Source organism: Mastacembelus armatus, chromosome 18 (genome assembly GCF_900324485.2).
Source record: "Mastacembelus armatus chromosome 18, fMasArm1.2, whole genome shotgun sequence".
Classification (NCBI taxonomy): domain Eukaryota; kingdom Metazoa; phylum Chordata; class Actinopteri; order Synbranchiformes; family Mastacembelidae; genus Mastacembelus; species Mastacembelus armatus.
The window spans coordinates 12,921,678-12,932,891 of record NC_046650.1 but is presented as its reverse complement, the minus strand read 5'-3'; the positions used below and the strand labels follow the sequence as shown (position 1 = coordinate 12,932,891).

The 11,214-nt window shown below is 41.3% G+C and overlaps 2 protein-coding genes across 3 annotated transcripts in view; both read left to right on the top strand.

The window, feature by feature from the left end:
• Positions 1–1,899: 1,899 nt before the first annotated feature.
• msantd1 (Myb/SANT-like DNA-binding domain containing 1) lies at positions 1,900–4,419 on the top strand. Its single transcript, XM_026297200.1, has 3 exons — positions 1,900–2,311; positions 2,403–2,690; positions 3,347–4,419. The coding sequence occupies exons 1-3, from the start codon at positions 2,058–2,060 to the stop codon at positions 3,636–3,638; spliced, it is 834 nt and encodes a 277-aa protein (XP_026152985.1). The 5' UTR covers positions 1,900–2,057; the 3' UTR covers positions 3,639–4,419.
• Positions 4,420–5,533: 1,114 nt separating this feature from the next.
• The window catches only part of LOC113138336 (regulator of G-protein signaling 12-like), a 31,916-nt gene continuing 26,235 nt past the window's right edge, over positions 5,534–11,214 (top strand). The window contains exons 1-3 of one of the 2 annotated variants that reach the window (XM_026320667.1): positions 5,534–5,712; positions 6,628–8,501; positions 9,978–10,070. In XM_026320667.1, coding sequence (XP_026176452.1) covers positions 6,708–8,501; positions 9,978–10,070 — 1,887 coding nt within the window. In that variant the 5' untranslated portion in view covers positions 5,534–5,712; positions 6,628–6,707. Of the gene's footprint in view, positions 5,713–6,627; positions 8,502–9,977; positions 10,071–11,214 lie in introns of those variants that run through there. The other variant, XM_026320676.2, reaches the window with a different exon arrangement.

Sequence of the window (11,214 nt, the reverse complement as noted above, 5' to 3'; positions counted from 1 at the left end):
TACTGGAATAATTGGGAAAAGGTGATATGTTCTTTTGGGGCATTGTTGCATTTATTATTTCAGCAATGTGCCTGTTAACTAACAATATACAAGTGGTTTTAAATGGTTTAGTTTGCTCTGCAGGTGCTTAACAAATAATCTGATAATGCATCTTGAGTCACATATGATGGTTAGATTTTTAAAAATATATCGTGCAAAACAAACGTCTTCAATTATGAGTAAAATGAAATTATAAATCTGCGAAAGCTGCCTGGTTAGTCTGATCATATACACTATAGAGATTTTATTATATGATTGGATTTCACTAACATTACGGACTTCTACTTGTTGGCATGAGCAGCACGTGGCCAGTTTGTCTGTAGATTAGTCTGGCTCCTGGATTAGTAGTCTGGATTACCTCCATCTAAATGAATGAAAAAATGTGGAGATAACTAAACAAAATGATAAAGGTCCCCAGCAAGAAAATTCATTCATGATATTGAAATAGAGGAGGCTAAATAAGCAGCTGCTAAATCACTGAAATAGTAAGCATTTATTTAAACATAAGCATTTAAGTCTTAATTCATTAGGTGGATTTTTCTGCCATTCAAGTGTTAAGGCCGTAATCACAAGCCTGCAAAAATAAGGCTCCCTCAGTAAGTCATTAATGTACTGAATGTGAGCAAATACCCAAATGAGCAATAACATTTCTTCACCGTTTAAGGCTCGACCGCAAAAAACAAACGCACAAAACCTTTCACACGAGCTTTCATTCACTCTTCGATTTCTGCAACGGCCGAGCTTAAGTGACAGATGTGACGGGTCGAACAAAGCTGCCAATTTGCGGTATGAAAATGCACTGACCGCCTGTCAGGTTAGTGAGGAGCAGATGGGTGTAGGGTCTAATCAGGCCAAAAATTCAGGCCTGTTAAGCCAGGCTGACAGCAACTAGTGGCACTAATAAAGATGAGGATGGATGACTTGTGTTACCGCATTACCATTTCTGCAAAGATTATGGAGGGACAGAAATAGAGGGAGGCAAAATGGTGCAGCGAAAGTAGTCAAGTAGTTTAGAATTTTTTGTGGCATAAATGTTCTTGAAAGACAGGAGGAACATAGAGGGAGAAGGGAAGAAAAGAAACAACGACAAGGGAAAAATGCACATATCATAGATTAAGGTGCTTTTGAGAGAGCCACCCCTTGCTGAGACCCTAATGGGGGAGGGGTTTCAAACTAGTCAAAAAAAACCTTTCCTGCTGAGGTCTATTGTCTACAACCCACAGCTAAGAATAGAAAGCTGGTCACAGCAGAAAGCATATTGTATTCTATTGCAGGGTTTCCTACGGTTGATCACCACATGTTGCTGTTTAGTCTGACATTTCCACCCTGTTATTTCCACCTGATGTGTTTCACAGTTTTTCAGTGAAAGGCTTTTGCTCTCTGCAGGCTGGGAGCGTTTTCTTCTCTTTCCACATCATGACAGAGGAAGCAAATCCTCCCTCTCTCCGTCTCAAATCGACTTGTCTATTATTAAAAGCTTTTAAATGAAGCTGTGTGTTGGCTGACTACCTAATCCAGCTGCTTGTTGCCAGGGAAACACATACCCCTGGTCTCCGCTCTCTTTTTTTTTTGCCTCCTCCCCGGAGACTCATATTTCAAAACTGTCAGCGATCTCGTGCGCTCACACTGCTGCCTTTCAGCTAAAAGCTTTTTGTACTGCCGGTGAAGCAGAATTGAGGGCAAAGGAAAGAGGAAGGGAGTGGTTAGAGCACAGGGGAGGGAAAATGAAGGGCCTCCCTCACCGTTGCCAAGGCAACTTGATGTCACGGTGACATCATGCACCACTAAAAGCTTTTAACCGGATTCCTCTCCTGCCTTAGGCCCCATTTTGAGTCCTCTTTCAGCAAGGCTAGGGGGAAGGGCACAGGCAGCACGGTGTGTGTGCCTTCTTGCATGTATCACTCCCTCACTGCAGACTCAACACAGCTCTTAGCACAGTAAAAGACTTTCAAATTCAGCCTCTAAAGATCCTATTTCTGCAAACACAGCCAGCACAGGCCAAGAGAACCATTTCAAAAATGGCAGCAGAGGATGGTTTCAGCTACCTAATGCCAGGCCACAGTGAGAAACACAGGCGTGCCCCGAACTGGACTGATGGTGAAATGAAAGCCCTCCTGTACGTGTGGGAGGAACACCACAACGAACTGAAAATGAGCAAGAGGAATGCTAAGGTTTACGAGAAGATGTCCCAGAGGTTTTTCCAGCTGACCGGAGAGCAGAGGTTCAAAGAGGAGATCAAGATGAAAATCACCAATATGTCTTTTCAGTACAGGCAAGTGCACCAAATCCAAATGTCCATCCAGAGTTCTGACTCCAAACACCTGCTGTTGCATGACTATAAACATACCTTTTTCCTCTAACAGGCGATTGAAATCCACAGTTGGCGAAAGTGGGGAGATGCCAGACTGGCCATACTATAAGGCCATTGAGAAGATCCTCTGCAAGCCCCTGGAGAACGGACGGGTGAACTCTTTGGAGTTTTCAGCTGCAGGTCCCTCCACTTCCTCCCAGTCTACAGAAAACCTCGTGCCACCGTCAGAGGAGGGGATGATGGGCTTCCTGCCCGAGTACACAGGCTCCTCAGATGAGATGGAGATAAAACAAGAGCTGGACTCTTTGAGCTCTGACAGTGAGCACACACAGGGCTCCAGGTAACAGGGGCTAGATGGGACATTTCACATGCTGTTGGTGTTAAATCTAACAACATGTTCTTAATTCTGATCTTTTCTGTTATTTCAGAGAAGCTATCCACCAATGTATTCCTACAATATTTTACTAAACTACAAGATTTTACTCTGATGGGTGCTTTCTGTCAGATGCATTATAGGAAATATGATGTGCAAACCTTTAGATATCCAGCATCCAGATTTAGAAAATATGTCTAAAATCAGTATGAAAGTGAAAGTGACTTTGTGGCTAAGTATGGTGACCTATACTCAGAATTTGTACTCTGCATTTAACCCACCCAAAGTGCACACACACAGCAGTGAACACACACCCGGAGCAGTGGGCAGCCGTTGCTGCGGCACCCGGGGAGCAGTTGGGGATTCGGTGCCTTGCTCAAGGGTCTCACCACAGTCGTGGTATTGAAGGTGGAGAGAGCGCTGGCTATTCACCCACCCCACCGCAAACTGCAACTTTCGGGTTACAAGACCGACTCCCTATCCATTAGGCCACGACACTGACTTGACAAATTGCAGAGTGCTGATTTGTACTAAAGGACAAACAATTGTCTCTTGAACCCAAAGATGATTTCATCTTACATCAGTTACTGTCTGCTCTGAAACCTCTCCTCACTCTTCTCTAGCTCCCGGCCTATTTCGGCAAGGAAGAGGCATGCCAACAAGCACCTGTCAATGAAAAGGAAGAAACTGAGGGTGATGCAGGCCATGCTACAGCAACAGAGAAGGTCAAGTCGGGCCATAGAGGAAACGTGCAGAGAGGTCCGTCGAGCAATGCACCAACAGAACCTCCTCCAGGTCCAGTGTCTGCAGCTGCAGGAGCGTATGATGAATCTTCTGGAGAAGATGATTCAGCCCCCCTCCACCACATCAGCATCATGGGGTCAGAGTGGGGTCAAAGATCCAGGAAAGGCATGAAGTATGGGGATTATGGTTGTGGGGGAAGACCCTGGCCTTGTGTCACCTGTAGCCTCTTTGAAGGAAAAATGAAATATATTTATTTTGGATTTCAGTTTAACATTGAGCATGTAATCAATAGAAGAATGGTATAAAGAGGTACACATATATGCTTTTACAATTTCTAAAGGTGTCATAAGCCTGAATATCACTAATGGAAGATGACCGTGTTAATAACCATAGTGACAAACCTTAGCTGCTACTTTAGCATCTACAGTAAGTTAGACTCCAATGTGAGTTTTCTCTTTAACGGTAATAGCAGATCTTTTTTCTGGTTAATTTGTCAAGTACCATATTAAAATCACTGTGGGAACAACAGCCTTGCAAAAACAGATTTATCTTGTCACTTTTTTTTTTTTTTTTTTTATTGTGCCAGGATAATTACAAGTTGGGAAGCTTTGATGCCAAAACAGGACAATTTGTAGCATTATGAACTTGAAGTAGAAGCAATAATCTCTGCTGTTATTGAGGCGGTTGGAAAGAAGCTGTGAGCAAATAGCACCCTAGACAATGCAAACTGCATCAGACTTCCTGTAAAAGGGAAATTCACTTCTCTCAAATACGCCGGTTTTGTGCTTAATAGTAGCACATTCAGTGCCTCCCACTGAAGAGTTGTTCATATTGTTTCTAATCTTCATTTTGTGTTGATGTAGCTCCACAGAGCTGACTGGAAAAGACAGTATACGGGTAAATTTCCTAACTTCACTGAAATAACTTTACAAGATGAAGCTCATTTGGATGTAATAAATAAAAACAGACAAATACTGGGCCCAATTACAAATTATTTTCTATTCATACACAGAAATTACTTTGCCAGCACACTAACTGTACTGAATAAAATTAGACAAAATGAAACAAAATTAAACATTTACACAGCATTTAATGTTGGGTGGCATTGTGCTGGCCTGTTTGCATTTGTACTTAATAAAATGACTCGTGGTCTGGCTGTTATTTCATGTGTTTTGTGTATGTGCTCCAATATATTCTGCAGGGTGATTATTGCAATGCTAAATACACAGATGACAATGAATGACTGAGCTGAAAGATTTTGCCTTTCAGCTCATTTTAAGAGGATTTGGAGAAACTAGGGATTAAGTTAGTTCCATCTCACGCTACACCAACTCCACAGAAGTCAGTAAAAAAAAATACAATGTTTTTAGGAGCTGTGCACCAATTTATGCTGACCATAATTACCAATAAATAAGTCAAAGTAACAGCTTGTAATGGTCTAGTAATAGATTATCAATCATAACAATCACATGACATGTCTCATCAAATGCCTGGCAGCTATTCTATCTTTTCTGCAAAGCAGTGTAGGACCCACCTATGTGCAACCGTTGCAGGCCTTTGACCAGAGAGGCATTGTTTACAGAGCAGCGGCTGTGAAGTGCTGCACCCACCAGTACGGAGGAGCCAGGAGCCGAGCCACATGCAAAGTAACTGTGGGATAATAGCATATTCACACAGGTAAGACATCAGTTGCATATATATGTATATATTTTTAAAAATACATATTTTTGAAAATTTCAGTCACAATTGAATGTGTGTTTTGATCTCTAACTCGGTCCTTCATGACATGTAAGATCTGAGAGCTCATATAGTTGTTTCAGCCCTAATATTATAGTATTGAGTATATATAAAAGCTGTTGTTTATTTAAAAATATCCAGGTTTTTACACTTGATACATTTTAGCGCTAAGTAAAGCCTGTCAACTCGCATCAGCATCAGCCAATAGCGTCACTCCATTCGTTTGAATATTGAACGAGACGGGCGTGTTGATTGGCCAGGAGGTGACGTCACGTGCCCCAGAGACGTTACGCTGTCATGGTTACAGTGAAAGACGCCTTGTGCTCACCGAGGTGAGTGAATGGAGAGAGATCGTGCTACTTCTGAATCACGGCAGGGAAATGTAGTCATGAATTATTAAAAACTGGACCTATTGTGTGAAAAATGTGAACGTGTGGAGTCTTATCAACCTGAAAGTGAAACTCTGGGCGTTTTTTTTTTTGTGCGGAACTTTTCAACCCTGAAAGAGGTAATTAAAAAATTTAAAAGTCAGTCATCAACCAGCGTCATTGTTGTGCTAACGTTAGTTTCGGACTAACGCTAGTAGTTAGTTACCTGTTACTTAACACCGCTATTTCACATTACTTTATCGGCTTAACCTTTTCATAGCAAAAGTAAAACGGCCTCTCGGCTGTTTCCTGCGTTGAAATGTTTCACTGACTACTGGAACATTTGAAAACAGTGGCTGACTGAAACCAAAGGGTCCGGGTGTCATTTAAAGTGCCAGCTGGCACTCTGTTGTGGGGGAGTGGGTGGAGGGGTCTGGAGCAGTCATTTACATAAAAGGAGTCTGTGTCTTATCTCTGACAGATATTGGTAAAATAAGATTGATATAAGGGGTTTTACTTAGTTATTAAATTACTTTGCTAAGAGTAAAATAAAGCTGGGCCTGCCTCTTGTTTTCATTCGTTTTTAAGTAGTTAGCCAACTATGTGTATTGTAGAGTAGGTATTTTGTGAAAGTATTTATCATTAGTTTTCAAGCAAAACAGTCATTATATTTTGTAATGTAGAGCTGAGCACCAGCAGCTAGCCAGAAAATGAATCAGGAACCATTCTGGAAAATAATTATTTAAATTAATTATCAAGTAGTTTTCAAGCAAAAAATAAATAAATAAATAAATAAACACATAAAAATAATATGTGGTTTTTCATCTAGTGTTTGGAAAATATACAAAACTGAGTATGCAGCAACACCAAATTTAATACTTCTAATTAGTGTTTAATCTTAAAATGTCTCTGTTAACACAAACAAGATGAGCAACTGAGTTATTTTCCTAGTTATCATCAGTCACATAATGTGGTTTATTTGGTTCCATATTGCAAATAATTAACATTGCAGATTTGTTTCTTTCTGTTTTTTTGCCCAATTTCTGTAACTGTAGGATGACAACAGCACAATAGTGCTGGCAACCTGTGAATTTTAATTCGCACACACTGGATCTTACAGTGCTCCACAACAAACATGAGGATACAGGGACAGCCTGAGGGCACAAGGAGGTGTCTGGATTTAAATGTGGTCGGTGAGCTCAGGATTGTGGAAGTCATCCGTGGTCGGGCAGGATATGGCTTTACTATTTCAGGACAGAGGCCATGCCTGTTGAGGGGCATCCTGGAGGGAAGCCCTGCTGACAAGGTGGGACTCAAACAAGGGGATTGCATCATGGCCATCAATGGAACTGATGTGTCCACTGCTTTGCATGAGACTGTGGTAGAACTGATTGGCAGCTGCAAAGGACCCCTGCAGATGGTGGTGCATGCTGAGGGACGAATAATGGGGAATCCCATCCTTAATGATGCAAAATTTGGGACTGGCCAGAAAAGTGGTCATTTCCAAAAGGCAGGCATTCTTCGCACTATCTCAGATGATTCAAACAATTCCCCCGTTAACTGGAGTCACATTGTCTCCACTAAACAAAGGCCAGTATCAGAGCCCAATATGTCACAGTGGTCACAACAGTGGAGCTGTTTAGCTGAGCAGCAAAAGGATAAACCATCCAGAATGAGGGGCACAGACTCCATTTTTACAGACACAGAAGTCAGTCCAGTCTGGAGTCTATTAAACATGACCTTGGTGGTGGGTTACCTTAGCTCCACAGAACTGATTTTAAACACTACAGAATCAGAGGAAGAATGTTTAAAAGCCATTCGTGACAGAATACGACAATTGGGAATGGAGCAGGATACCCACACTCTGGTGATGATGAAGATCATGTTTAATTGCATACGGCTTTGTGATGACACTGGCGCTGTTCTTGCAGCTTTTCCTGCTGAAAACCTTGTATTAGGGGCTGTGTGTGCAGAAGACCCACGTTTCTTCTGTCTGGTTACTACAGCACATATTCTCAATGGTCGTGTCCTAGAGGATGGTCCACTGAGGGCATCTTGTCATGTTTTCTTCATTGACCCAGAGCTGGGTAACCATGAGGACCATATAGGGATTGCTGGACGCTTTGGTTTTGATTGCACTCCGGATCCAGACACTGTGGGCTGCCTGGAGTTCCCTCAGACTCCCCCAGATGTCCTGCACTTTGTAACAGTCCTGTACAGTGACATGGGAGAGGCTGTGGAAAGGCTTAGATTGAAACTGGACATGGAAGCTCAACAGAAAACCAAGGAGAATGGCAGCACTGGCAAACAGGGCAGTGCCAGCAGCAATGGGGACAGTGGAATTGGAAATGCATCCCCCCCTGGGGAGAGAGAGGACAGGGATTTCGCTTCTGCAATCCGAAACCACCCTGGGGTCCACCTCCCCAGCTGTCCATGGGATTATCCTCTGACTGAAGACCTCACCCCAATAAACCTCTTGAAGAATGACCAAAAACTTAATCCAGAAAACAATGCCAGCACAAATTCCCTTTCAGAGTCACTACCTGGCCCCGATTCCCTAACTAGCTTTTATGGAGGTCCCCCACCTAGGCTGGAGTTCCAGTTTAAGCCCCCACCACCTCCTCTGCCTTTGGGCAAAAAACCAAACTTCTTTGCAGACCCTCTCAGAAGTAGCCAAAGGTGGTTCTCAAAGCCAAAGTTGCCTAAAGCACTAAACAATGATCCAGAACCTCAGGTATCATCCAGCAATAACTGGTCCTCTAGTGTTAGCCTTAGCACCAGCACAAATAAGCTGCTTGCCCCCATGAGCCAGATCCCTTCAGAAAGGTACCAGTCAACAGACATCATGATGCTGCCCCCTAAAGATGAATGGACCAAAAGATTTGTTGAACAGAGAGAAAAACAGCAAAAGGATGGTATTACCAGAAATGTAAGTAAGACTCATCTTTGGAAATAGGATAGGAAATGCTGATTAGATTTATCACTTTACACAGATAAGCTGAGGTCTAAATCAGGGTTTAATTATGACATTGACTGAAGAATTAGTTTTAAGTTCTGTCATGTTCATCAAACCTAAACTTGTAAGTCAGTTGCATTTCTATGTCAGTGACAAAATGGGTAAACCAGATTTAAACACTACATACTCTGAAATCTCTGGAGGTTGAACAGGTCTAATAATATATAAATTGCAACTTCAAGATTTAAGTTACACATGAGCATATTTCTCTTGGTTGTTTAACTTACATTCGTTTGATTTGAGTGTAATTTTTCTAGACACTTCTAGCATTTTGTTGGAACTTGTTTTAGCTGATATGCATCTAAATATAATTTCTCAGCTATGTGTTAATGAGAAATCCTCACCTCAAAGTGCCTAAAATAGTTCATTGTAAGCACAGTCATACTGAGACAAGTGCATCTATTTTTTAACTTCATTTCCACAGCAACATAGGATACATCAAATAGTGGAGTTGAGTTTGCACACAGGAGGTGGGTAGTAGTAGGTCTATTACTGGTGGCACCTAAAATGAAATACAATACCAGGGTGCTGAGTCTACTCTGAATTGAACTCAAACAGCAACGTTTGTGTCTGAATTAATTTGGATACAAGGACAGAACAAGATTGTTTTGTGTATGTGTGATATGCTAATTGCCCACAAGATGTCACTGTGTATCCACACAGTCTCGGAAATAAGCTTCTCTGAGAACAGTGATGTGTATACACCATCTCTGAATTAATTTCTCTCTTACAGCTACAGCTCCCATTAATCAGCATGTCTGCAATTACATTGGTGTAAATGGCAATAAAATGAAACTTCAGGGCAATTTAGGGTAGGTGCTGTGGGCTTTGGAAAAAGATCAACACTATAAAGTTTTAACTTCTATTAAGTATTTATTGGTGTTTCTATATTGTAATATTCCAAGCAAAGCATTTTCCCGTTTATAATTCAGATCTGGAATATGTCTTTCACTTAGCTTGCATTAGATTGGAAAGAAGACAATCTTGTGCAGGAAACCAGGCAAATTATAGGGTAGAGCCCCTTGTCATGCAGCAGTAATTATCTGCAATTCTTAACCTCTCATTCAAACATTAGAAACAGACTCTCCAATCATAAGAATTGAGGTGGCCTGTTAAACTGCATTAGAATTTTTGAAGGGCAGAAAACTATAAATGTTCTGTCTGGTCTCTTATGGTAGTTTTTGACAGACTGAAACTAGTTCTGTCTCAGGACTTTTGAAGCAGGTTAAATTTTATGTGACCAATCTGCATGTTGTCAGAGAGGAGATGTGTCTCATGACCCCCATTATCTGGAAATGCCAAAGCTATAGCAGAGATTTAATATGAAGACTTACTTTAAATTAATTTCTCACTTTACCACATACATTTATGTCTCTTTTATTTTCTAAGGGCTCTAGGTTTTGGGGTATGGGTGTTGTCCGTGCCTCTAAACGCCGTTCTGCCAAACGTCTTAGCCTTGCACGATCACTGGATGACCTTGAGGTAAGCATCAAGCTTTTCCATTGGCTTTTTCCCCTAATATTTTTTTCCACTGTGCTTAAATCAGAGCAGTCCTACATTCATCAACAATTTTGCAATTGTCCTTCAACAAAGTTGTTTCAGAATAATAAGCATTTTTAAAGTTTTAATGGAAGGTCACTAATTTTCCCTCAGGGAAAATCCTCAACACTATAAATTTCAATGTAGTGTTTTCATGCTGATGTTCAGACGTTGTTCTGTCTCCCCATTCAGTTGGGCTTGTATGCAGAAAATTTGATCATCTTCACCAATTTGGATATTCAGTTGAACCACCCCCTTTTTTCACTCTGCTCCACTTTCAGCTCTTTTTTAAACTTAATTTCCATTGCCTAGAACTCTACATTTTCTGCTGCACTAGTGGCAAGGGTTTGCTCACAAAGTGGTCTTTGTGTAGGGCAGAGGCATAGTCCTGTTTGTTTGGCCCCACTAATGAGCACTGCTGCTCGACTGAGTATCGGGCTCTCATTCGCTCATATTAATATTGCTGATAAACTCGCTTTCTCCAGTGGTCTTTGCATGCATCTATTACTCATACACAGTGATTCACATCCATAAATACACACACACACACACACACACTATTCTTACATCTCATAATTGCTGTGAATGCTCACGTACAGACACAAAAACAAACCAAAAAGTGGAATTCTGTATTGTATATCTGTGCATTAGTCACAAGCACACACAGAACCACAGACCACACATTGTACTAAAGAACACAGTCCACAATTCACAGGGCCATTGTTTAAAAGCCCCAGGTTCTTAGTGAGTCTGCCCCAGAAGTAGAGAAGCAGGAAAGATAGATAGATATGAAAGATTAAGACAGATGCAGAGTTTCTACTTGCATAGCACAACTTCAATGCCTTCTGTCATTGTTTCAATAATCACTAGTTTTCAGCATGCTTGTGTTCTTAAATTTGCAGATACTACTTGTTTTTTCCCTTTATCCTTACTGTATGTTACTATTGTAAGAAAGTAATTTTGGTTGCTGTGGTCGGAAGCTTCAGTTTGCTGCAATTACTTTTAGACTTCTTTGATGAAACAATTTTTCATGGAAGAAATTAACATCGGCTTGATAGGGAGCTGGATGCTTTCACACTTGTAGCAT